The sequence below is a fragment of the Leucopleurus acutus genome (genome assembly GCF_964270905.1).
Source record: "Leucopleurus acutus genome assembly, chromosome: 14".
NCBI lineage: Eukaryota > Metazoa > Chordata > Mammalia > Artiodactyla > Delphinidae > Leucopleurus > Leucopleurus acutus.
The window spans coordinates 16,538,108-16,566,009 of record NC_139156.1 but is presented as its reverse complement, the minus strand read 5'-3'; the positions used below and the strand labels follow the sequence as shown (position 1 = coordinate 16,566,009).

At 43.6% G+C, this 27,902-nt stretch overlaps 1 protein-coding gene and 1 long non-coding RNA gene across 2 annotated transcripts in view; one reads left to right on the top strand and one right to left on the bottom strand.

Moving 5' to 3' along the window:
- Positions 1-13,328, top strand: part of CASP7 (caspase 7) — a 30,825-nt gene extending 17,497 nt beyond the window's left edge. Inside the window, exons 3-7 of the mRNA XM_082854269.1 lie at positions 5,882-6,018; positions 6,481-6,609; positions 8,974-9,149; positions 9,508-9,637; positions 11,614-13,328. Of these exons, the coding sequence (XP_082710395.1) occupies positions 5,882-6,018; positions 6,481-6,609; positions 8,974-9,149; positions 9,508-9,637; positions 11,614-11,837 (796 nt within the window). The 3' untranslated portion in view covers positions 11,838-13,328. The remainder of the gene's footprint in view (positions 1-5,881; positions 6,019-6,480; positions 6,610-8,973; positions 9,150-9,507; positions 9,638-11,613) is intronic.
- LOC309971397 overlaps positions 1-27,902 on the bottom strand; it is a 1,020,865-nt gene that overhangs the window by 821,853 nt on the left and 171,110 nt on the right. The window lies entirely within an intron of this gene.

Here is a 27,902-nt window from a genome sequence, read left to right as displayed (position 1 = left end):
AGTATGAATCCAAAAAGTCCAAAAAGTAATTTTCAAACAGGTCTTGAAATCCATTTGCAGCAAGTGATTTTTAACTATTAAATAATAATTTTTATTTTAATCTTTTGAGTAGTTAACTTATCCATAGATAGAAAAAGAGATATACAGTCAAAATTCTTTCTCCTTCCTGCCGTCCTGCTCTTGGCTCCAGAACACAGGTAACCACTTTTGATGCTATTTAATAAATAACATGAGTAATAATGATGATGTTTATTTATTCAGTACAACTTGCTACATGCTGCACACTGTTCTCAGTGCTTTGTGAATATTAACTTGTTTACCAGCTCTGAGGCAGATGCTAGAATTTTGTCCTTTTTACAAATGAGGAAACTGAAGCCCAGAGAGGTTAATACGTCACTTGCCCACGATCGCTCAGCTATGCGGTGGAGCAGGGTTTCAAACCCAGGCAGTCCCGCCCAGAAATCCGTGGATTTAGCCATTATATCATCCTGCAAGGGTCTGTTTATGCAAATACAAGCAAGATACGAATTTTTCCTGACACGTAGCGCACTGGTCTCATTGTTTTGCCCCTTTGTTTTGTTCCACCCTTAACACTGCTTATTGGAAATCATCCCACATCAGGATAGGGAGAGCTTCCTCATTATTTTAACAATAACTATGTGGTTTAGATTCAAGACCCTGCCTTTTACAGTCCACCCAGGAAGTGGAAGCCGAATTAGATCTCGATACTTGCCCTGCTGGTTATTATGGGAGTGAGTGGCTAACTGAATAAACTTAGGTCTGCCAACCAGATCTTTTCATTGAGGCCTGCTATTAGGGTTCAAAACTGGACATGGGAACCCCAGGGGGAAAAAATGGAAGAGAACTTGTCAGTCCAAAAGTGTTTCCAAATAGTATTGGGTGTCACACACAAAAGAAAGACTCAAGCAAAGCAATTGCCCTGTGTTCCTGCGGAATCAGCTACTGGGGCTCCCTAACGTACGCCCCTGTCAGGAATCAGCCCCCTTCCTATATGTGAGGCTGTACTTAATTCATGTCTCTGCAGCACCCTGGCAACAGCAGCTGGCAAAGTGGAAGAGATGGCACTGCTCCCACAAGAGGGAAACTGGGGTGAAAGGGAGATAGATAATCCCCAGGAGAAGGGACCCCAAAGCCTCACAACTAGTAGGTGGTAGACTCTAGTCTCTTGGCCTCTTTTACTTGCGGAATCTATCCATAGGCAATAGACTTTAGTCCACCTGGTTTCTTCCTGGCTCCTTTCCCCTAGTGACTTCTCGACAATCATTTCTTCCTCTTATTTGTCTCTCGTTACATGCTTTAAGCTCATCATCAGGGTTTGCTTCCCCAGACTTAAGCTACAGATGGAGTTTTCCCAAAGCCAGTGCCTCTTAGGAAGATGAGCGCAATGGGATCAAGTTGCTAATCACTCTCTGATACACATCTTCGGTGTGGGAAGACCTGGGTTTAACAAAAAGCTATTTGAGTTAGAAGGAAAAATTAATATGGACTGACTCAAATCCAGAAAGAAGCAGCAGATATTAAGTTCATTTTGAAAAATGAGAATTCAGTTTAGGGGAAGGATAAGAAAGGGAAATTGTCCTTATCTCCCTTGAGATATTTACTGGGGAATCACATAAGAATCACATTTCATATTCATTTTTAAGGTACTTTTTATAACCATGGAAAGTGTTTTCTTTAAAGTGTGTATATCTTTATATACACACTTTTGTGTTCCTTTTTTTTAAGCAGTTAGTTTTCCAAATTCTATTCTGATAGAAACAGAGTTCTTTTCTTTTTCGTGTAACTTATATCTGAGCCTGTTTTTCTTATAAAAAATGCTCACTGGTGTAGTTTGGCTTATGGCAGCCTAAAAAAATCACAGCTTGTTTATAATTTGGATATGATTGTACAGTTTGTTTTAAAATAATCTGTATTGCAGAAGACAGAAGTGAAATTTTCTCTCATAAAGGGCATAAACTTGACCTCCAGCCCACCAGACATAATGCTCCTCTTGTTAGGGTCTTCGAGTGGGCTTCAATTAGCTAAAGTCCTCTCAGGAGCCAATGAGAAAATGCAGATGAGAATTTTATCAAGATCCCAGCCCATAATAAGCCCTGACAAACGCTAATTGTTGTTATTATTACCTATAAAAAGGGTGTGATTATGCCCCCTCCACCTACCTCAGAGATGTCAGTTGAAGACCGACATCTTTCTGACTTACTTCACTCTGTATGACAGACTCTAGGTCCATCCACCTCACTACAAATAACTCAATATCGTTTCTTTTTATGGCTGAGTAAAATTCCATTGTATATATGTGCCACATCTTCTTTATCCATTCATCTGTCGATGGACACTTAGGTTACTTCCATGTCCTGGCTATTGTAAATAGAGCTGCAATGAACACTGTGGTACATGACTCTTTTTGAATTATGGTTTTCTCAGGGTATATGCCCAGTAGTGGGATTGCTGGGTCGTATGGTAGTTCTATTTTTAGTTTTTTAAGGAACTTCCATACTGTTCTCCATAGTGGCTGTATCAATTTACATTCCCACCAACAGTGCAAGAGGGTTCCCTTTTCTCCACACCCTCTCCAGCATTTATTGTTTCTAGATTTTTTGATGATGGCCATTCTGACCGGTGTGAGGTGATACCTCATTGTAGTTTTGATTTGCATTTCTCTAATGAGTAATGATGTTGAGCATTCTTTCATGTGTTTGTTGGCAGTCTGTATATCTTCTTTGGAGAAATGTCTATTTAGGTCTTCTGCCCATATTTGGATTAGGTTGTTTGTTTTGTTGACATTGGGCTGCTTGTAAATTTTGGAGATTAATCCTTTGTCAGTTGCTTCAGTTGCAAATATTTTCTCCCATTCTGAGGGTTGTCTTTTGGTCTTCTTTATGCTTTCCTTTGCTGTGCAAAAGCTTTGAAGTTTCATTAGGTCCCATTTGTTTATTTTTATTTCCATTTCTCTAGGAGGTGGGTCAAAAAGGATCTTGCTGTGATTCATGTCATAAAATGTTCCGCCTATGTTTTGAGAGGGGAGACTTTAGAAGGTAGGAGACCAGACTGAGGGCATTTCTCTTTTAGAAATAAAATGATACGACGGAAGAAATTTGACCCTATAAAAGTGGAGGATAAAGTCATGTTGAGGTTGAAAACAGCAATATGGAATCTGAAGTTTCGACTTAACATAGCTAACCTGTAATCTGGACCAAAGTAGGAGGAGGAAGGGGAAAGACCACATCCTTTCAGAGATTCTGAGAAACTCAGGTAACATTCAGTGAAAACTCAGAGTGAAATACCCTTGGAGCCACACCCATCAGGGAACAAGCTCAGTTTTCACTTTCACTTTACTTCTTCCAACTTTCATGGACCTTTGGGAGGATGGTGGACAAATCATTCTAACAGATACTCAAGAGCATAAGGCTGTGGAACGCTGACATGAAGGAGGAGGCCCGGGTGATGGTCCCACCTTGCCGATCACTAGCTGGGTGACCTTGGACAACCCCCTGCCTCTCTGTGGACCCCAGTTTTCATGTCTGCAAAATGAGCAAATAAAACCTGATTCATTCATTCATATGACAGTTTTTAACTTCATTGCCCGACTAAAACCTCTCATACAGTATTTAGTAGAAGTGGCAAGAGTGGACATATTTGACTTGTTCCTGATTGGAGGGCAGGAAGCATTCAGCCTTTCATCATGAAGTATGTCGATGAAAATTCAATTAACTATCACGTCAGGAAGAAAACGGGAATTTTATTGGAGCCAAACCGAGGGTTATAACCCGGGAAGCATATTCTCAGAAAGGTCTGAGAACTGTTCCACCTGTTAGAAGTCAAAGGCACAGTCATATTCATTTTCGCGACATAAGCTCGTCCGTCAAAACGACATACTGATGTTTCACATAAAGTTCACCAAAGTTACATAGTCCAGATAAGCATATACAAAGCCAGCAGCAAGTCACCCACGACCCCCTACGGAACTGGGAAAGAATGCTATTTTAAGAAGTTACATTGCTAGTATCCAAAGAAAGAAGAAATATTGATCTTTCCAGTCGAGCGGGCACTCCTGTCTCTGAGGAGTTCTGGTTAACGTGGAGTGCAGAGGTAAACTGCACATTAGGGACGGAGGGAGGAGGCCCAAACAAACACGGAGAATTTTATGTTTAATTTTTTCTTGTTCCACCTTAAAATATAAATTTTATTTCATCAAGTATGATATTAGCACTGGGTTTTTCATAGATGCCCTTTGCAGGCTGAGTTAGTTCCACTGTAATCCTAGTTTAGTGAGCATTTTTATCATAGCAGGGTGTTGGATTTTGTCAAATGCTTTTTTGCACCAATTGAGTTGATCATGTGGTTTTTGTCCTTTATTCTGTTCCTACAATGGGTTACGTTGGTTGATTTTTGGATGTTAAACCAACCTTGTGTCCCTGGGATCAGTCACACTTGGTCATGGTGTACCACCCTATTTATAGATTGCTGGCTTGGCTGGCTGAGAGTTCATCAAGGATGTTTGCATCTGTATTTATTAGGGCTATTGGTCTGTAGTTTATAACAAATATTTATTGAGCAACTCATATGCCAGGCGTTGTTCTAGGTGTTGGGGATTCTGCAGTTTTTCAAAAGAGATAAAAAAATCTCTTCTGTCCTGGAGCTTACATTCAGACGGTCGACTAGCAGTGCAGCTCCCCACTGACGTTTGTCATTTTTTTCCTCTAGCCTGTCAACGGTGCCCCAGATTCCAGTCTCAGTGCCTGTGTGCCTGACTCTTAGAAAACTGGATGGTCAGTGTCTGGAGATCGGAAGGGGCCTACTTTCTTGTTTAAGTTGCTGTTCCTTTTTTCCCCTTTTAATGTAAATGTTAATTAAATTATAACATCTACATAGAGAAGTGCACACACTTCTGTACCCTTTTGTGTATGGGTTCTTTCACTCAGCGTTACGTGTCTAAGATGCATCCATGTGGCTCTGTGTTGTCATGGTTTGTTCACTCTCATTATTGTAGGCATATATTTTATTGTGCTCACTTCACTGTGCATCACAGATAATGTGTTTTTTTTACAAGTTGAAGGCTTGTGACAACCTTGCGTTGTCAGATGATGGTTAGCATTTTTTAGCAATGAAGTATTTTTTGATAAAGATACACCTACATTGTTTTCTTAGACATATTACGCACTTAATAGACTACAGTATGGTTTAAACATAACTTTTATATGCACTGGGAAACCAGAAAGATCATCTGACTTGCTTTATTGGCATATTTGCTTATTGCAGTGGTCTGGACCGAACCCACTATATCTCTGAGGTCTGCCTGTCTATAGTATTGCATTGCTTGAATATTCCACAATTTATCCATTCTACTGTAAATGGACATTTGGATTATTTCCTGTTTCGGGCTGTTTAAATAGTACTGCTGTGCACATGTGTGGCTCTGTCGTTAGGTAAACGTCTGCTCTCCTTTGAGCTATATACCCAGGAGTGGAATAGCTCTGTCATAGGATATATTTAAGTTCAGTTTCAGTAGGTTCTGCCAGTTTTCCACAGAGGGATGTACAAAGGGGGCTCCCGCAGTAACGTATGATAATTCCAGGTGCCGAACGTGGTCACCAAGACAATGAAGCCATTCTGAGGAATGTATTGGTATTGCATTATGATTTCAGTTTGCATTTCTGTAGCATCTAATGAAATTAAGCAGGAGACCCTGTTTATTTTAAACATGACAGTTAAACAGAACCAACTGTCCACCCCAGCTCCATTTCTTTTTCTCAGACATTGCAGCATTCTCGGGTACCCCTTTGATGCTAGTAGTAAAAACAAGAGGTCATTCCTGTCCAAACGTCTTCCACAGCCCCTGACTGGCTTTGTATTTCCCCAGTAAGAAGAAGGAAAATGACTCAGGGAAATCGGCCAAGAACCCCCGGGACCGAGTGCCTACGTATCAGTATAACATGAATTTTGAGAAGGTGGGCAAATGCATCATCATAAACAACAAGAACTTCGACAGAGTGACAGGTGGGTGCTGTGGGCATGGGCTAGCCTCTGCCGTTCCCTTCCAGTTTCTTCAGCTTGCATTCAGACTTGTATCAGATGTTCATCAGGGAGACACTGTGCCCACCTCCTGTGGCAGACAGCCCCTCTGCAGGCGGTACTCGAGTGTCCAGGAGAGAGGGATGCGGGGAAGCTGGGAACTTGCAGTCTGAGAGTCCCATCATGTGCATTAGCGGATGTAATATTTGGACCACATGTGGGATCTGGCTGAGGATCAAGGCGGGCTGTTTGGGCTGAGTGGGCCTGAGAGTCGCCACGACAAGGCTCACCTTTTGTGGGTGGGCTGAGTTACCCTCTCCGTTGAGTTTGCTTCTTATTTCAGTCGCTCATCTAAATCGTGACCTTGGCAGCATTTATGCCGGAGCACCTGGCCTGATGGTGCCAGCACGTGGCACTCATCGTGGACTCGGTGCTTGATTCCCACAGGAATGGGTGTCCGCAACGGAACAGACAAAGATGCTGAGGCTCTTTTCAAGTGCTTCCGAAGCCTGGGTTTCGACGTGACCGTCTATAATGACTGCTCTTGTGCCAGGATGCAAGATCTGCTGAAAAAAGGTGCATCCTGCCCTTCCTCCTTCAGTCTTCTTCCTTCTCCCCGCCTGGTCTGGGGAAGACACCTTCACACGCAGGAGGGAAATGTCTCAGCGTGAGAAGCCCTTCCTTCCTCTGGGTGACTCCATACCTGTCTCTGGGGCACCTATCTCTCTGGAAACTTAGATCTCCCCCTAAAATGTGAAAGCAGCTTACATCACAGCAAGAGAAATAGGTTCTGTATCTACAGAATGGTCTCAATTTCAAACCGCCAATTCCATGTTCACAAAATTGTTTCTTTACATCTTTAACACAACCCCTGCGTGTTGGCCAACAATATTATCTTGCCCGTTTCATGAATATAGGGACAGAGCTTTAGAGAGGATAAAGGCCATACTGAAGGCATAGTTAGTAGGGGCAGAACCAAACCTCAAGCCTTGGTCTTCCGATTCCAGAACAATTACGTTTTCTATTACATCACACCATCTAGTGGAAGCCACCTAGGATATTCTCGCATTTAGGGCAAATGATTGAAAGTAATGCCCTCCCAGCTCATTAGATGGTGACCCATGGGCAGAGGGTAGGCACACAATTCCAATCAGTGCTGCTTTTCTCAGCTGTGCAGCTAAACAAGAAAAAGGACCCCCCCCCCATAACACTCTCTCTTAAGTACCATCTCTTATATTTTTAAAAACTAGTCATCTTTTCCTTATTTCTTCGAACAGGAATCTTAAGAGCCCACCTTCTGTACCCTAGTAGGCCACATGGTAGAGCAGACTGGAAGTCAAGAGTACAAATGTGGGGTCTAGTCCAAGTTCTAGCAGCTGGGCGAGCTAGACGAGGCATCTGTGCCTTCTCGGTGTTTTACTTTCCTGAAATGCAGATCATGATACCATCTCCTCCTGCTTCTTGGGGCCGCAGTCAGCATTAGCTGAGGGAAAGTTTGTGAATGTGATTTGAGAAGGGTAATGGCCTCTACAGATGTAAGGGCTTGTCCCAGTTGTAGTTTCTGTCCTTATGAAAAGGGAGTTATTTCACCCGTGTCCAGGGCATGTCAGGATCACAGAATTCCCATTTACTGTCCTGTCAAAGTAGCAACATGGTGATTTTTCTTGACAGGACAAAGTTCTAGGACTTCTCCGAGATTCCATTTTTTTATCAGTGAAATAAAGATAAACGAGGCCTACTTCAAGCGGCTCTTGTAGGGATTAAATAAGATAACTCCGGCAAAGTACCTAGATCACTGTCTGCCCGCAGTAGGTGCTCAAGAAATTCTTTACTACTTTTTTTTTTTTTTTTTTGGCCACACTGCACAGCTTGTGGGATTTTAACTACCCAACCAGGGATCGAACCCGGGCCCTTGGCAGTGAGAGAGTAGAGTCCTAACCACTGGGCCACCAGGGAATTAAGAAATTCTAAATCTTCTTCTTCCCTCATCATTGATGAAGAGAAGAGAAGAAGAAAGGATAGGTTATAGTAATTAGTTAGTTAGCTAGCTAGTTAGTTAGAACCCCAGAACCTTAGATGAAATCAAGCTGAGCCAACCCATTACATAATTTATGGTTCCTCTCCTCAGTATCCTAAATTGACAGCCAACCTAGCATTTTCTTTCTTTCTTTCTTTCTTTCTTTTTTTTTTTTTTGTAATCTTATTTTTTACTTTTTAAATTGTGGTAAACGACACATAACATAAAACCATCTTAATAACTTGTAAGTGTACAGTTCAGTGGCAGTGAGTACATTCCCATTGTTCGGCAGCCGTCACCACCCGTCTCCAGAAGAACTCTTTTCATCTTGCATAACTGAAACTCTGTCCCCATGACACACAAACGCCGCATTTCCCCATCCCCGCAACCCCTGGCAACCACCGTTCTGTTTTCTGCCTCCGTGAACCTGATTACTCTAGGAGCCCCATATACATGGAATCATAGAGTATTTTTCCTTTAGTAAGTGGCTTCTTTCACTCAGTGTGTTTTATTTTCTTTAACAAATACTTGCCCAATACTCTTGTGGTCTGCTTTACAAATATCAACTCATTTAATGGGTACTCTTGTCTCCATTTTACAGACAAGGAAACCAAGGCACAAAATGCTTAAGTAACTCACCCAGTGTCACAGACCTAATGAAGGCCACACCCTTCAGCAACCCCCTATGCTGTCTCCCAGCTGCTGCCTGAAGCCCTCCTACCCTTGGGGTTCTCTTCCTCATGAGAATTCTAGAGAATTCTAGAATTCTCCCCCTCTCTAACTTCTCTCCAGTCCAGGGGTGCTTCTCCACTATCTGCCCGTCCCTCTCTGTCCAGTAACAGCTGCCAGGCTGGAAGGGAATACTACCTCTGAGGTCCCACAGGACATAGGTTTTAACTTTTCAATGTTTAAATCGCTTGCAGCTTCTGAAGAGGACCACAGAAATTCAGCCTGCTTTGCCTGCATCTTATTAAGCCACGGAGAAGAAAATTTAATTTATGGAACAGACGGCAAGACAGCAATAAAGGACTTGACAGCCCATTTTAGGGGGGATCGATGCAAAACCCTGTTAGAGAAACCCAAACTCTTCTTCATTCAGGTAATCCCTTTCCAAAGTCCATAGAAACGGCAAAAGATTACACAATGACTTGGATTGTGTCATTTCTTACAAATCCACGTGCTGTTTCTATTGGGGAATGCAAATTTGGGTTGTATTTTTCTACCTCTAAATCCTCGCCATCTGCATTTAGATCGCATTGGATCACAAATTATGAGAGTTTAAGACGTTGCAATATTTTTATTTGCTCTGCTTACTGATTTGACACATTATCAAATTATCTTGAAGATTGTTGCATTGCTAGTACATGCCAAGCGTAGACAACACTGGGACACGGCAGTGAACGGCACACATGTTTCTATTGCCAGCTTCACGGAGTGATCTCTGCTTTGATATTTAGGCTTGCCGGGGGACAGAGCTTGATGATGGGATCCAGGCCGACTCGGGGCCTATCAGTGACACAGATGCTAGTCCCCGATATAAGATCCCAGTTGAAGCCGACTTTCTCTTCGCCTATTCCACAGTTCCAGGTATCACGTCCATTGTCTGCTAACCAGACCATGCCATCCGGCCCACCATCGAAATGAAGGCTTGCAGCTATGTCAGTTTCTTACTGCTGTAGAAATAAATTGCTACAAACATAGTGGCTTAACACACACAAATGTATTACCTTACAGTTCCAGAGGACGGAATTCCAAAATGGGTTGGCAGGGCTACAGTTCCTTTTGGAGACTGTAGAGGGGAAAATCCACGTCCTTGCTTTCCCAGCATGTTAGAACCACCTGCATTCCTTGGCCCGCGGCCTCCTTCCTCCAGCTTCAAAACCGGCAACCTCCCATCTCTGACCCTCCCTCCACCCTTACACCGCTCTTTCTCACCACAGCTGGGAAGGGTTCCCCCTCTCTTAAGGACTCCTGTGATTAGATTAGTCCCACCTGGATAATCCAGAATAATTTCCCCATCTTGTTTCCTTGACCTCAATCACATCTGCGAAGCTCTTTTTTGCCATGTCTGGTAACATATTCACAGGCCCTGGAGTTAGGGCATGAACATCCCTGGGCGCCATTATTCTGGGGGCCATTATTCTGCCTACCACAGGGACATAGTCACTTTTCTCTCCAAAGAAGGCTGAATTCTCTCATTTATGATTATTATTATCATTGTTGGGAATTATAAGAACAAACATTTCTGTGGCACTTTACAATTTACCGAGTGTTGTTCATGTCTTTTACCTCAATCATCCCTGAAATAATTGCGTAGGTAGTTAGGAAAGGTGTTACATCTGTCCTAATTTTACAGATAGAAGAAAAAATTGAGCTTGGGTGAGTTTAGGTGACCTGCCCAAGGTCATGTAGAGATTTTGGTATGTAATAGAGTTAGAGCTCAGGCCAGGATTCTTTTATATGGCAGCCTGTTAAGAGACACCAGAAGTTCCTGTAGCAAGCAAGCCACCTTAGGACTAACCAAGCTCCAGGTGTGCCTGAGTGAGTTCAGTGAACTTCCTTTGTTTGGGGTAAAAACCATCACTAAGTTAGAATTCTCCCAACTGTAGTATTAGTTTGTCAAGTGCTTGATACAGAGGTACTGGTTACGGCAAATAGGCCACTGTGTTTGGAAAACCAGTTCTGACGGGATCTACAGACGGGGTTTTGTGAGAATGATAACGTCACAAGTTTTAAGGATTGTGCGTGGAAGAAAGAAATCTGGTCTCCTGCCCGTGAGAGGGAGACGGAGTCACGGCAACACGTGTCTGTGTGAACCAACCTGTGACTCAGGTTGGAGGTGCTCTGAGCCAGGTCTAGCAGAACTAAAGGAAGAAGGGTGAACTCTAGGGAGGCAGGTGAGAGAGGCTTCTGGAAAAAAGAGCTGCTGTAACTGGGTCTTGAAAAACCAAACAGCAGGAGGAAGGGAGAGAGGGCTCACCAGACAGAGTGCCCAGGGGCAGGTGGCTCAGTGCGTTGGTAAAACTCAAAAGGCTGGACCACAGGGGCTGTCAGTCTGCTCCGGCTGTGCTAACATAAGACCACAGACTGGGGGGCAGAAATTCATTTCTTACAGTTCTGGAAGTTGAGATCAAGGTGCCGGGCATTGTGGCTTCTGATGAGAGCTCTCACCCTGGCTTGTAGACCACTGCCTTTTCACTCCCACGGCACAGAGAGGAGCGAGAGAACATAGCACAGGGTGTGACAGGGCATTAGCGAAGTTCAAACCCGGACAGGTAGACAGGGGGCCACGTTGTCGTGGGCCCTGTGGGCTGTGCTAAGCAGCCTGAACTTCACCCTGATATAGGGGTGCAAGGGAACTGTTTTAGGTAGGAGAGGGACAGGATGAGATTTGTGTTTTAGAGTGGTTACCTGTAGGACACATACCCTGCACAGATAGGCGGGGAGTACTGTCACTTCAGAAAAGCACGTGCGAAGGCCCCAAACACCGACAGCTCCTACTGGGTGGTGAGCGGAGCAGTGGCCAGGTCAGCTGATTTCATCTTCTTTCTCTCCCGTTGAAGGCTATTACTCATGGAGGAACCCAGGGAGTGGCTCCTGGTTTGTGCAGGCCCTCTGCTCCATCCTGAACGAGCACGGGAAGAGCCTGGAGATCTTGCAGATTCTCACCAGGGTGAATGACAGGGTGGCCAGGCACTTTGAATCTCAATCTAATGACCCATGCTTCCATGAGAAGAAGCAGATCCCATGTGTGGTCTCCATGCTCACCAAGGAACTCTACTTCTGAAGATAACCATTCCAGGGCCGCATTCTAGCTGAGAAGCTACAGATCATTTGTTGATGAATCAGAATTTTTTTTTTTTTTTGATGCTCTTGAAAGATCCAGAAATTCTAAAAGATTTTAACTTCAGGAAAATTGATTCAACAGGAAACTTTCTGGTGCTGTCTTATCGTCTCTGAATTTTCAGAGACATTTTTTTTTTTTAACATTGTTATCCATTTGGCGACTTTCTCTTAAGATTAATTTCCTGTTTGTCTTTCTTTTTCCTTGTTGTCACACTTAGTACATACAACAAAAATGACCTCTGCAGATGAGTTTTGGCTGTGTCCACCGTGATTGGTGGTGACTTTGGTAGACCATCAGAGTCATATTTGTACCTGGCAAAGAGAGTGCTTGACAAAAAAACAGCCAAAGGGATATTCGTTTGCCTGTATTGCAGAAAGTGGGTATTGAATGCGGTTTGAGTGATGATTTTCATTGGCGTACAGCGGATTCTTGTGCAGGAATTTCCAGATATGTTAGAGGGGGAAAAAAATGTAATGATTCTAATATGTAGTAGTCACGATCCGGTCAGGAAAACAGAAACCATTCTAAGTATTTCAGTAGATGGAATTTAATAGAGGAAATTGACATACATAGATGATGAAAGAGAAGATAAATGAAAGGAAGCTGTTACCACCTAGGGCTATGAGGAGGTGTGGTTCCCTGAGTCCAGAAGCTGGGGTCATACACAGGAGCTGGAAACATGGTTGGGGGCTGGCTGGTAGGAGCTGGAACCACCTAGGAGTTGTGGGAAATGGAGCCGTGGCAGGAACAAAGCCATTGCCCGAGATGGGGCAACACCAGATGAGTCAGACATGGCAACATACCCGGGCTTCACCTGTCCTTCTGCCCTCTAGTCTTCCGCTAACACCTTACCCTTCCAGCCCTACCTGGAAGGAATCTGGCAAGGGCCCTGGGAAGTGTGATTTCCTGCAATACAGAGCATAGCAAGGGAGAGTGAGGCAAGGGAGTTACAGAAATAGATATGGGCCTGGCTCACAATGTGAATAGAAGGAATCCTATTCCCTGTGTTCAGTGAATCATCCAGTCAATCATTTATTCATTGAGTTGTCAGATAATCTTTGTGTTACCTGTTATGTGCAAAATCATTTATTTTAGCTTTAAAATCTGCCTGGAACTTTTTAGGTTATCCCAAGCCTTATTCTGGGTAAATTTTTTGTTACCTCTAATTCTCTGAATGGGGGAAGGTTTATGGCGAAGATATTTGCACTGTGTTCTCAAGGTGGTGTCCCCTTTTGAATCCTTGATAATTACTATTTTACTCTGCCCGATAACTTGTTAACAAACAAATGTTTATATTTATTGATTAAAATGTGGTTGTTTAATTCCTAATCTGCTCAGTTTGCTTTCTTTTTGAAGTTTTTTTTTTATTTCAGTGGGAAAATGAGAAAACAGGATAAGAATTGACCCTACTGACTTGACCTCAACACAAAATGTAATTCATGTTTTCTTTTGAAGCTAGAACATTAATAAAACAACAAGTAAACAATCACTTAGGAAGCTGAAACTCTTCACATAAAGGGTTAATGAACTTGTAAAGCTGTTTGTGATGGGCTGGCCCTTTTTAATTTGGCAACAAAATCAGATGGTATAAAAGTATCTTCTTTCAATAAGAAAACTAATTTAGGGCCAGTTTATTAGACTTGTCCCTGTTTCCTGCCGTCTAAAATCCACCAAATGTTCAAAATTTAAGTGGTGATCGTGAATCAAGGGACTCAACAAGCACCTACCCCACTTCTCTCAGAATTCACAGGCTGTTCTTTGGGAAATAGACTCCCCTGTTAAAGGTTCCTATCTTAGAAATAAATGTGCCCAAGTGCCTTGTAATTTGGAGTAAAAACCATAGCACTCTACTTATTGACATTTGCCTTGTAAGCTTCATTAAAGAGACAGAAGTGATTCCAAGTGTCAGCATTATTCTTTTTTTAATTCTCTGAGCAGTCATTAAGCTTATAAAATAACATTACCTCATGCCCCTTAGTCCAGAAATATAAATCGCTGTTAGGAAAGAGCCTTCGTTTATCAAGATCAGAAACCCTGTTCCAAGCTGGGTATGTGTTCATACCCGTCTCCATTCTTAAACTTTCCAATCTTTTTATAATCTGAAATTCTGATGACAAATTACACTAAAGGAGAACTCAGTCCTGGTGAACACACGTTCCTGGTTATTGTTATTTAGAATCCAAGCTTCCCCCTTGCAAAAGTACCAGGCAGAGTGCTGCTGTGGGTGAGGAAGATGCCTCACTTGGCATGGTGGGCTCAAGTCTGGGTTTATCTTTGTTTGCTTTTTCTCATGGTGCCACTAGCCTATTTTAAGTGCCAGCTTTAGGCTCTGCCTAGAGCTTTTTCCTCTGAGCAAATTTCCATAAACCATCATAAGCCTATTATGTTTATAAATTGCCCAAAATAGGTCTCAAAGTGCTAGGATGCAGTGTATTCAACATGGTTTAAAACCTCAAGAAAATCAAGGTTTCTCTGTGACAAAGAAGATAATGTCCACTGAAAGGACATAGACACCGGTTGACAAATCCTTTCTTTTGTCCAGCCTTTCAGTGCGTCTCCTGAAATCTTTTGTCCAGATACTCTGGCCACCAAGGATTGCCTTTTGACTTCCTAGGAGCACACCTTTCGTCTGGCTTTCCATCTGTCAGGCCTTTTCCAGCAGACATCTGGCCAGGTGAGAAGCTGCGGTGGTCACCAATTTAAAGCAGCAGCAATGCATCTGTGTCCTTAGGCAGGGACACAAATAGCAGTAGCCCCGGGTACCATGAATTTCCAAAGGAATGTGATCCTTCAGAGTTCTTCAAAGATAACGGCAAGATCAAAAGGTTCTTTTACACTCTTGCCTTGTAAATGTTTTTGCCTTGTAAATATCAATACCAAGTGTGTGCCAGCAACATCCACATCCCCTGGGAGCTTGTCAGAAATGCAGAATCCCAGGCCCCGCCCCACTCAACAAGAATCTGCATTTTAACCAGATCCCCAGGGTATCCACATGCACAGGACACTTTGAGAAGCTCAGTGTTGAGGGCAAGGACCACTTGTTTACACATTTTTGCTTCCCCTCTCCACTGAAACTGAAGCTGATAATATAGTATATACCTAAAAAGAATTCATGGAAAAACATCTATTTTGGAGTTTTCACAGAAGACATGTTCCGAGCACGTCTTAACCTTCAGCAAAAATCTCCGTGTAGAACTCTACCATGCCCTTAATTTCCATGGTATACTTTCTATGCCCTTCTCCATTTTAGATGAGCCTTCTGCTGAGTGATATGATAGGATTGTTTTTATGTTCTCAACGTGTTTGAGAATATGAATTGCAGGCTCTAAGATGTCTTCCTAGACAGAATGGGACTAAGGGATCCATGCTGCGCATGTTTCTGCTGTGGGCAGGAGCTGTTGTGCGTTGAAACCACAGATCCTGTCTCTTCCCACCAGTCCTCCCAATAGAGAGAATTATTGCCTGTCCCTGCCAGTGTGCCCTCGGGCCATAGATCACATCACCCTTCCAATAGATTTCAGGACTTTGTTTCGGATCAGATGGCAAATAATTCTTTCGGATTCATAAATCATTAACACAAATACACCAAGAACACACGTGGAAGACCCCAGCCACCACCGCAGTACTGGTGTGGACGTGGAAACTCCATTAGCTTGCAGGTTCATGCTTGAATAGCCTTCTAAAAGTACATGATCAACATCTGAAAACCCAAAAGCCGAAGATGATGAGTTGGCTTTGGCACGGGCTTTGGTTTATATAAATATTTATGGCACTACAGTTTTCTAATAAGTTTGTTTTAAGCATTTAAAGCCAAACGATGTCAAAGGATTTAAATTTGGAAGGCACTTGGGGTTGATATAACTGCAGAAATACAAGGCCAGGCATTTCTTGAGCTTTGATGGTCTGACCCAGGTAGATGGCATGAGGTTCAGGAAGGATTTGGGAAAAAGAGGGAGGAAGAAACAGTATGATAGGTTTGGTCTAAATTCCTAGTTCCAGGGAGTTCCCTGGTGCCTCGTGGTTAGGACTCCGCGCTTTCACTGCCGTGACGGCCTGGGTTCAATCCCTGGTTGGGGAACTGAGATCCCGCAAGCTGTGCAGCACACCAAAAAAAATGGAATGAAATGAAATGAAAAATTGCTAGTTCCAGCTTAAGTTGTTTAAGGCATATCTCAATCCTCACAGCATCAAACTTTTTTCTTAGGATCCAGGGTTAGCAGAGGTGCTTTTAACCATCAGTATTTAGAAACCTGGCTCTGAGTCCCATTAAAAGATAAACTGAGGCATATTAAAATTTTAGGAATTTATTTGCTCCAAAGGGGAAGTGGTTAGAAGTGCTCCCTCAAAGGGAGCTGGGGAAAATCTTTTACAGGGAAAAAGTGGAAGCAGAAAGGAAAGTATTGGTTGGCTATAGTCTAAGCCCTAGTTGCCTGTGATTGGTTGTACCTAGCTTTCGCTTTCCTAAACTTGAGAACTAGAGAACACTTGCCCAGGAACTTCCAGAGGCTGAACAGGAACTTCAAGCCCAGGATGACTTTTGGAGGAAGCTTGGGAAGTGTGAGGGAGCTTGCAATGAATGGGTCCAGATGCACGGGCTTCTCCAGCTGGTATCTGCAGGCACACCTCTTTCCTCTTCCTCTCAGATCACTTAGGCAATCATTTCTAGGCAAGATGGGCCACTCGTGTTTTCCCTCTCCTCCAGTGCCTCTTAGGTACCACAATGTAAAGTACTTTCTTTAATAACATTACTGACATATTTAAAGGAACTTTTCTCTACCACACCTTTCATAATTAATATTAACTGGTTTAATGTTAAGTAAGGAAGGGAAAAGTTAATTCTCAAGTGTATGTTTTTTATACTAGGATATATGCAGGACCAACTCTTAAAAGCTTAGGAAAATCAGTTTTTGCAAATTATCTTTTCTGAAGCTTCCAGCTGTATTAAGTGCTGACAGTTTTTAAGCACTGAGATGAAAGAGACAAATTCTTTTTCTTTTGTGTTGCTAATTACAATTTTTCTTGGCATTATGAAGCCTGCTTTTCTCTTGAGACGTCTGCCAGCATACATTAATGGCACAAATATTTACAGACTGCTAAAGCATAGGGGCAGCTTATACCAAAAAAGCTATGGAACACTTGAAAAAAAGCCTCTCTGACACACTGTATTTGTCGTCTGTTACCCGGAATCAGCATAAACTATTTGCCCCTTAGCCTCAGCAAACGTGTTTAAAGAACGTTGTCCTGGGTTAAGTGTTTACTTTGCTGGCAATGGATGCTGAAGTCTTCCTTCCAGAGACTTGTGGGTGACACTTCGTTTTTTCAGGGTTAAAAATAAGATTTCCAAAAATATGTATGCATCTTACGGATGGCTACGCTGTCAACACTTTTCATCTCCTAGGCCTCCCACATGGCATGGAAGAGGTTTATCCAATGGTTGTTCCAAATCCCAGGAGCTTCAGAAAGCTAAGTTGAACAAGCTGGAAAATTTGAATAGCAAAGCCACAAGGCTCTTTGTACCGTCTCATTTTCCTAGTATGCTAGTTGAGAACAAAGGCTCTGGAGGAAGAGCCCTGTTCCCAGCCCAGCTTTGGCACTTCCAAGTTAGATAACCTTGAGGAATCTCTCAAGCTCTCTAAACCTCAGTTTCTCCATCTTAAAATGGAAGTAGCCATATGTAGGTAGCTAGGAAATTGTATCTACCTCTAAGTGTCTTGTGAGAAATAAATGAAATAATGAGTACGAAGCGCTTAGCACAATGCCTGGCACACAGAAAGTACTCAATAAATGTTTGACTATGTTTTTTAAACCAGCCTGACCTTATTAATAATTTAGGACACAAGAAGGAGATTAGGAAGGAGGGGGAAAAAGGAAGTGCAAGTGGATTCTAATCTACAGAAGAGGCTTTCTGAGGATTAAGGCTACCCATGCAGAGGAGAGGAAGAACGGGAGCAGGAAAGGAAGGCAAGAGAATTATAGGAAGGCCAAGGAATGGCGTAGCCACCAGCCTGAGCTTCGGAAGAGGAACGGGCGCTGAGTGCAGAGATGTCCAATAAAATACAGGGTGCCCAGTTACATTGGAATTTCAGGCAGAGCAACAAATTTTTTTGGTGTGTGTCCCAAATATTCCATGGAATATACTTATACTGAAAAATTATTCGTTGCTTATCTGGAATTCCAATTTAACTGGGTATCCTGTTTTTATGGGGTTATTGTTTATTGTGTGTGTGTGTGTGTGTCTATTTGCTTGTTTTGCTCAATCTGTCTGCCCCAGCCCTAACTCTGCAGACCATTGTTCCAGCTTCCATCACCTCATCTTGGCCCTGAATGCCCACCTCACAGGGATGTTGGGAGGATTTAAAGAAAAATGTGTGGAAAGGGCTTTGCAAACTCCAAAGAACTATAAGATCAAATAAGGAGACATTTCCTTTGGTGGGCGTTGTTATGAGTCATCAAGCAAAAGCCAGGTCTTTGTGAATTTAAAGAGATAAATGGAAAATTCCAGGGAGTCTATGGAGTTTATTCAGAAGGGGCGATTCTAAAGACCCTGAAGGGGACTTCCCTTGTGGCGCAGTGGTTAAGAATCCGCCTGCCAATGCAGGGGACCCGGGTTCGAGCCCTGGTCCAGGAAGATCTCACATGCCACGGAGCAACTAAGCCCGTGTGCCAAGCCCGTGAGCCACAACTACTGAAGCCCGCATGCCTAGAGCCCGTGCTCTGCAACAAGAGAAGCCTCTGCAACAAGAGACGCCACCGCAACAAGAGAAGCCCGCGCACGGAAACAAAGAGTAGCCCCTGCTCGCCGCAACTAGAGAAAGCCATGCGCAGCAACGAAGACCCAATGAAGCCAAAAATAAATAAAATAAGTTTATTTTTTTTAATTCTAAAAAAATAAAGACCCTAAGGAGATTGACCAGATGTGATGGTTCTCAATTGTGACTACACCCTAGAATCACCTGGAAATGTTTCCAGCCCAGTGCCCAGGCAGTATCCCAGACCAACTAAGTCAGGATCTCTGAGGGTGGGACCAGGAATCAGTGTTGTTAAACCTCTCCATGTGATTCCAGTTTGCAGCCAAACTTTAAACTAGTGCTAGAATGCACCCTGGGAAGGGGTAAGTTGAACAGTTTAGAAACTTCAGAGCCTGAGGAGGGTCCTACGGGCTAGATACATTCTTCAGTGAGACTGAGTGTAAGAAGGAGAGAAGGAAAAATAGTAAGAAAAACGAGAGGAAGCAAATTATAAAGACAGATATGTTCCGTCTGCTAAACTTTAAAAATAATACAAGCACCAAGAGCGAATAGCACCAAGATAGCACCAAGAGCACCAATAGCACCAATAATAGCACCAAGAGCGAATGAGCATGGCTAATTTAAAAACCAGGAGATTTGGGTGTGTGCTAGAGGCAGGGGTTAGATAAGAATATCAAGTAAGAATTTTCTATGAGAAATTAACCAGCGCCTACCAGTCCCATAGCCGATGTGAACAGTGGTCCCTCTCATTTCAGAGGGCAAGAGGATCCACTTGTGATTGAAGAGAGCTCTGTTGGAGGATTTGTACTTTCAGTGAAGTCACAGTTGGTTCACAATTTCTCTTCCAACTTAGGACTTGTGGGAGCTGAAGACAAATTTCTCTTTCAGGCATAAAGATCTAGAAGGTGTGGGTGGGTGGATATGTGAAAATGCACTAATTTGTGTTCTGGGTAAACCGCGCCTACATAGGAAGCACCACTTATCTTTGACTGATCATGATAGACACCAAAAAGGAAATAACCTTTTAGATGTATTTTTTCTCAGTCAACAGATATTTATTGAGATCTGTGCTAAGCACTGTTCTTAGCATTGGGGAAAGAACAGGTAAAAAAAACAGTCTTTTCTCTCATAGAATTTATATTTTATTCTATTTTTTTTAAATTTTTTTTTAATTTTAATTTTTTTTTGCGGTACGCGGGCCTCTCACTGTTGTGGCCTCTCCCGTTGCGGAGCACAGGCTCCGGACGCGCAGGCCCAGTGGCCATGGCTCACAGGCCCAGCCGCTCCGCGGCACGTGGGATCTTCCCAGACCGGGGCACGAACCCGTGTCCCCTGGATCGGCAGGTGGACTCTCAACCACTGCGCCACCAGGGAAGCCCATAGAATTTATATTTTAGTGGAGAAGACAGATAGTTAATATGATTTCATGTAGTGAGAAGTATTATGAAGAAATAAAGTAGGATAAGAAGCTCAGGAATGGGGAGGTGGGTGAGAGGAAGGTTAAGTTAGGTAGAATGACTGGAAAGGCCTCCTCAGAGCCACATCTGAGCAGAAACTTGAGCAGAGTGATGGAGTGGGCCACGTAGACATGCAAAGAAAGGGGTTTCTAGGCAGAGCAAGCAGTGAGTGCAAAGGCTCTGAGGCAGCTACCACCTGGGCCTATTTGAGAAACATCAAGAAAGCCAGTGCTGCAGAGCAGGATGCTGGGAAATAAGGGTGAAAGGCGGGCAGGGCCAGATCGTGTAGGGCTCTCAACCATGGCGAACACATTGGATTTCATTCTGATACAACGAACGGGAAGCCATTGGAGAGATTTGAGCGGGGAAGTGGTAGGATTTCATGAACTATTTATTGTCAAAGATACTCTGGAGAACGGACTAAAGAGAGAAAGTAGAAGCAGGGAGCCCAGGAGTTGCAGTAGTGGCCTAGGTGAGAGATGCAGGTTGACATGGTAGTGGATGTCATGGGAAGTGGTCAGGTGTGGGCTTTGTCTTGAAGGCAGAGACAGCAGGATTGGCTGACAGATTTGGAGTAGGGATATGCGAAAAGGCTGGAAATTAAGGATGACTCCGGTTTATAGCCTAACAGGTAGATGAAATGGTGCAGTTTCCTGAGACTGGGAAGGGGTTTGGTGGGAAGGGTGAGGATGGTGAAAATCAAGGTTTCTGTTTTGCACAAGTTGTTTGAGCTACCTACTGAACATCTGTGGTAGACCCTGATGTTAACCCATCCATTTGCTCTGCATTAATTTCCAATTGCTGTTCTAACAAATGACCACAAATTTCGTGGCTTCAAACAACACTAATTTATTCTCTCGGAGTTATGAAGTGCAGAAATATAAAATCAAGGTATCCGCAGGGCTCTATGCCATCTGGAGGCTTCAGGGGAAAATCTATCAATCTTTCCTTGCTTTTTTCAACTTCTAGAGGTTTTACATTCCTTGGCCCCTGGCCCCTTCCTCATTTCTTCAAAGCCAGCAGTGTAGCATCTTCTCTCTCCTCTGACCTCCTGCCTCCTTCTTATAGGGACCTTGTGATTCTAGCAGGCCCACACAAATAAGCCAAGATAATCTTCCCATCTCAAGATCCTTAACTTACTCACATCTGCAATGACCATTTTGCCATGTGAGGTAACATATTCACAGGTTCCAGGGTTAGGATGTGGACATCTTTGGGGACCATTATTAACCTGCCACATCTCCTTGTCCTCAAAACCCTGACTGAGGTGAAAATAGCAATGTGCCCAACTACAAAACTGTATTTCAGACATATTTTCAGGTAAAAGTGACAAGAGCATCTTATCTAAGGGGGACTGTAGCAGATGCTGGTGGCAGCCACATCGGTCTACTCCCAAGTGTCAACACCCACATGTCCCTCTGGATCCCTCTGGCCTCCTGAGCCCACTTTGCTACATATATGACAGGTCAGCAGTGCCAGAAATGCATGGCCCCCTGATGATAGACAGGAGTTGGTCTATAAATACCCCAGCTCCCTCACCCCTGGGTGGAATAACTAAGGTGAGTGTTGTAGAATAGCTTCCAGAGTTTCCTAGTGGGATCCAGCTCCAGTTACCCTCAGTGGTAACTTACCAGATACCAAACATTTTTATCAGCTGGCTTCGCTTCTTGGTTGTAAAACAGGGGATATAATATCTGCCCTGCTTCCCTCGCAAGATTTTTGTGCAAGCAGGAGACACTGTATAAGTACCTTGTAACTGGCAAACTGCACAATCAATTAAGCTGCTACTATTATGAGACCCGTAGACTACTAGGCCTGTTAGGCACCAGGAAGTCATCTGGTCCCCCCTTCCCAGGGAGAAAAAGGGGACAAACCCAAGGTCTTCCAGTGAGCTGAAGCAGACCAGAAGCATAAACTTGGTATCGTGATTCTAGGCCTGGTGGGTTTCAACTCTGTCATGATGTTTATTACCAGGTGACTCTTAGATGATTTCTAAGATTCTCGTGTAGCCTCTGTTTACTCAAGGGAAACATGGAAAGGATGACTTCACACCCCCAATGCCACTATGAAGTACTTTGAAGAGTCTTTAAACTCAGAGAGGAGCCTAGCCCCTCCCATTAGAGGTATGGCTCCTACACAAACTCATTTATAAGTTAAATTACAGACACAACGTCCTTGATTTATTTGATAAACCCTTATAAAGTGCTTACTGTGGGCCAAGCACTTTACAAATATATGCTCATTTCATCCTTGTAACAACTCTAGCAAGTTGGTACTCTTATCATTCTCATTTAAAGACAAGGAAACTGAGGCATAGAGAAGTTAAGTGATTTCTCCAAGAGCACAGAGCACAATAATGAGCTCTGGGAACTCTGTAAGTCTGACTCTGTGCTTGAAAATACTATGCTATGCCGAGTCATCTTCTTTTTTTACCCTTCCTTTTTTATCCTTTTTCTCCTATAAACTCTCTCCCCCATCTCTATCCCTGGGCCAATTCCTCATGTTCAAATCATACATCCCTCAATCAAAATGATTTCCATTTGCACAAAGCAAACAATTTAATGCAAACTGATTTCAACAGTCAAGAGAATTTCCATTTCTCCTAAAAGGAAAGTCCAGAGGAAGGATGGAATTCAAGCACAGTTTTATCCAAAGTTTACCGAGCCATCAAGACAGCGGCACTGTATCTCTGTGATGCTTTCAGCTCTGTTCTTTCCTTGCATCATCTTTATTATTAGGTTGGCTTCCCCGCATGGAAGCAAAATGCCTTCCCATCCACACACTGTGCTGCCCAGAGGAAGAGAAGGAGCCTTTGACCCAGCATCCCACTCACAAGTCCTGAGATTCCCTCTGCTTCTGGACCAGTGGCTGAGGCCGACTCTGGAGTCCCGAGTGTGTCCACGGTCCAAGAGTCACGTGGGTCCCAGGGATCACTGGGAAGTGGGGGGTCTCTTTTCTACTATGCTTGTCCCTCCCTCTCCACTATTGTAAACTTCACTGCCATTCCTTCTCTACCAACTCTGTTCCCATTGCCCCAGTGCCAACCAGGTGGGCAAAATAAGGATTCAGGGTCAGGGCAATAAGGGGAAAGGAAGGGAAAGAAAAAGAAGCAGCCCCCATCATCCCCCCTTTGGACCCAGTGGTGGTCTTTTGGCTGTCTTCCCAGCCTACAACCTTTGGGCCATCTTCTGTCACCTATACACGTTCCCTCATCCCCAGAAACTGGGACCCAAGTGTTCTTTTGAAATAAAGAGGATTCTGACTTCAATCGTCTATGGATCCAAGGGTCCTCCTTTGACATCTATGTCTACTTTTGCTTTTACAAATGAATTCAACTATTAAAATAGACACTGTTGTATGTATGTGTTGGGGGAGGTGGGCAGAGATGATTAACTTTATTCTGTTTTTCATTTCAAAAAACTTCAGAGAATTTCGAAAGGATTTTGTTGCATAAACTAGACATCCATGTGGATGACCAAACATCTTAGCCCCTAAGTTCCTTGACTTCCTCATTGCCAATGACCTTCTTACACACTGTAGCTCAGCCACCCACTCCCTGCAACTGTTCTACTTTTAAGAGCATCAATCAGTAATGCTCTCTCCAAGCACCACTTCCTACCCTTCCAGCCAGCTTATTTCATCTATCTTCAATCTCACCCATACTTCCTCTCCAGGAGCCCCTCCCATCATCTCTTCCCTCCTTATGCCCCTCTGATCCCATGGTTCACCTATTTGGGCACCCTCTTGCAATTATCCTAAACTCCCTTGCTCTTTTGTCCTTCTGTGGCATCTCCCCAGCACAAATGCTAACCTGGAATGAACCTCACCACCTGGCTTCCCCATGTCTGCTCCTGAACGGCTGGATGCTACTAGAGAAAATCACACATCAAGCAGATAGGAATCTTGCCAGATTTATGGTCACTACCCTCAATGGACTGGCAACACTTCCAGCATCAAGATATACTTGTAGAGTGAGTAAATATCTAGGGAAGGAACTCTGGGGATTCTGAAATGTAAGGATTGCATGCAGGTAGAGGAGCGAGCAAAAGAGGCAAAGATCAATCAGTGCAGAAGAGAACCAGCCGAAAAAGTAACTTGGAAGTAAAGGAAAGAGAATTTCAACACGGCTTCGCTAACTGCCATTGTCTCTTTTGAGCAAAACTCTGTGTCAGGCTACTCTGTGGACCAACAGCCAACCAGTGGAGGGCCAGCTCTAGGGTCACATGCTCGCCCCGATCCAAAGACCAGTCTGGCTCATTTCTTTCGACAGGGGGTTGAGGAATGGCAGTTTCAGCTAGCAAAGGTCACTGATCACAACAGACATGTGAAAGTATGAGGAAGCATCAAGAATCCCGAGGGCTTGAAAAGGCTGAAGAACAGGTTTGGTTGAAATGAGGAAATAGAAAAGGTAGAAGGATGGGAAGTTGCAGTCAGAAGGTAGGATACCAGCATCAAAGTGATCAAAGGCCAGACAGGGGGCTTCCCTGGTGGCGCAGTGGTTGAGAGTCCGCCTGCCGATGCAGGGGACACGGGTTCGTGCCCCGGTCCGGGAAGATCCCACATGCCGTGGAGCGGCTGGGCCCGTGAGCCATGGTCGCTGAGCCTGCGCGTCCGGAGCCTGTGCTCTGCAACGGGAGAGGCCGCAACAGTGAGAGTGAGAGGCCCGCGTACTGCAAAAAAAAAAAAAAAAAAAAAAAGGCCAGACAGGGATGGGTAATAACAAGGTCCAAAGTGTGACCATGGGAGTGGTGTATGGAAGTGCAGTAGAGGTGTCACTGGAATATTAGAGTTCGTTGTGTCTGATCTCGCTGGCCACGTTATGAGCTCTCAAAAGACATTCATCTTTTCATTTATCTTTTGACCCATAATATAACACCTTGCATATAGTAGGCACACAATAAAGAAAGAATGGGGGGCTTCCCTGGTGGCGCAGTGGTTGAGAGTCCGCCTGCCGATGCAGGGGACACGGGTTCGTGCCCCGGTCTGGGAGGATCCCACATGCCGCGGAGCGGCTGGGCCCGTGAGCCACGGCCGCTGAGCCTGCGCATCCGGAGCCTGTGCTCTGCAACGGGAGAGGCCACAACAGTGAGAGGCCCGCGTACCACAAAAAAAAAAAAAAAAGAAAGAATGGGAGAGGCATTTAAGCTAGCTACTTGGGATGCAATGCAATGATCAGCAGAAGCAGACACAATACTAATAATCCTCATGGATTTTGCAGTCTTGTGCAGGGAGAGTCAAGCTTTAATCAAATAATCAGACAATCGAACATAAAATTATAAATGGGAAAATGTGTTCTGAAGTTAACACAGCACCATGATAATGTATCATGGGAGAATCTGACCTTGTCTGGGGGAGAGAGGGAATCACTGGGAAGTGATAGTTGAGTGAGATCTGAAGGATGAGTAGAAGTTAACCAGGTGAAGAGATGGGAGAAGAATGAATCAGAGAGAGGGAACAGTACATACACAGGTCAAGATGCCTAGAGGGCAGACAGTACAAGCGAGAGCTCTCAGAGGTGATCTTGGAGAGGGAGGCAGGGGCCAGGTGATGATGTCGGCAACAGATGCTCTCCATCTTACTGGTAACTGTACCTCAATTTTGTTCAGATGCTGAGGAAAAGAATCATGATTGGTCCAAGCCAGCCCAGGAAATCTCATTTCCTTTTGGCCAACAATGTCGTTGCCATTGCCTCAAGGGCGTCATTATAATCAGAACTGAATGGGTACTTAGAGCTCCTTGACAAAGGGACAGCAATTGGGGTCATGAGGCCCAGAAAGCTGGCAACCTATGCAGTTTCACACAGGTGGTGGCAGAGCAGGCCAAGAGCCCAGACCAACCAATCCCAGCCCAGGATTCAACACACTAGAGGGTACGAAAGGGCGCGTGTAAGCTTATAGTCAAGACAGACTCGAGTTTTGATTTCTGGTGGTCACATACGATCTGAATGACTTTGAGCAAGTTCTTTTTTCTCTCTAAATTTCAATTTCCTATTTTCCTATTTTTTCCTATTTTTGAAATTAAGGAATCACAACACTTATCCTGCAAAATTGTTGGGATTAACTAAGACAGTATATGTAAAAGAAAAATTCCCAGCAAATGTTAGGTCATGTAATATAAACCATTCAGCTGTGTTTTGGTTAGGAGGCAGCAGAGCTAAAGAGCTGTTTCATGATACAGAAGGACAATTGGCAAAATCATGAAATAACTTACTTGATATTTCAAATGAACAGATGATTGCTCTTTGCAATAGGCATTTCACTGATACATGGGTTACAGGTCACTGGAGATGGTAAAGGAAACTATACTTGCATTTCATAGGTCTGTTTACTTTTTACAAGCTTCGTATTTGGTGTCTGCTTGCCAATTTTTTATTTTCTACGTGGCATCTACAGTACAAATAACTCTCATAAGCACTTGTAAGATATATTAAGCTTCTTCTTCAAGGAGCTTTGTAACACTAGTAGGAAAATATGACCAAAAAAGCCTAGAACAAGGTGGACTGGGTGGGTAGATGGCTGGTTGGATGGATGGATGGATGGATGGATGGATGGGAAGTCCCTCTGTCTGTCTAACTGGTTTATCGATAGCCTTTTCAAAGGAATACAGCCTTAAAGAAATTTTCTCTCTTCCCTTTTTTGGTTGGGTCCCTGGATTATTCCATTGGGCTGTCTGTAGCTTTATAGTTCTGAGTAGGTGGAGATCAGCACAAGCTTTTCACGAACTCCTTAGAGCAATAACTTGTACTATCTGCTTAAAGACCAAATGTAAAGATACCAAAAACTATTTCCAGAGTAGTCAAAAGCTGGCCTTAAAGAAACATCCAAAGAAATACATCCCAAGAAATTATTTCTCCTAAATCAAGCAAAATCCATCCTGTGCAGGAAGTGAACGATAAAATAATCGTTTCTGCATACCTGAAGTCCATCTAAGTTTGCTGAATAAAAGAACCAATAGTACTTGTACCTTCCATAAGGGGCCAAAGGGAGAAGCAGAGAAATAACCTTTGTTGAGTGCTTACCATAGGCTTTTTATGGTGAAATCTTACTTAATCTTTAAACAGATCCTGTGAGGTCAGTGTTCCACCCCATTTTTCAGATGAGGAAGCAGACTCAGAAGATTGAAATAACTAGCTAAAACCACTCGGTGAATACCTGGCAGAGCTGATTCAAGTCCAGTCACACGAGTGAAAACAAATATTAAAGTTATGTTCTTTCACTTCTAAAGGTGCTGTAAGAAGTTTAATTCATTTGCCACTTCCTCTTTCTCCAAAAACAATTTAATAGAAAGGAAAATATACCTAAGGCCCTTCGGTGGTTAGATATCACTGAGGACGACCATTCATGGCAGTCTGCTTATTTCTAAGAGTTGGTGGTGGCTGTGCAGGATGCTCAAGAGAGCCTGCCCAGTGCTACCCTGTTGACCACTCCATCGTGGAGAAATAAGCAGGTCTTCCAGAGACCCTTGGCGTGTGCAAATGTGTTAGAGAAGTCGGGTTTTATTTCCTCGTCTGGCACAAAGAAACCCTTCCTAACTTCCCCAGGAGGACACTGGGAGGATATGGATGGGTGGGAAGCAAAGGAATTGTTTCAATGGCAGTCCTTGCAGGAGGTCAAGACTGGGCTAGCACTGTTTTCAATAAGAGTCATTGTGTTCATGGTCCAGAGTCTGGCAGGAATTTTTTATTTGTTTGCTTTTATTTTGTTATTAGACACCTGGAATGCCTGGGGCAGCTCTGTGCCAAACCACAAGAAGAATGAAAGCCCAGGACTTCCCTTGGGTCACCAGCTTCCTTGAGCTTG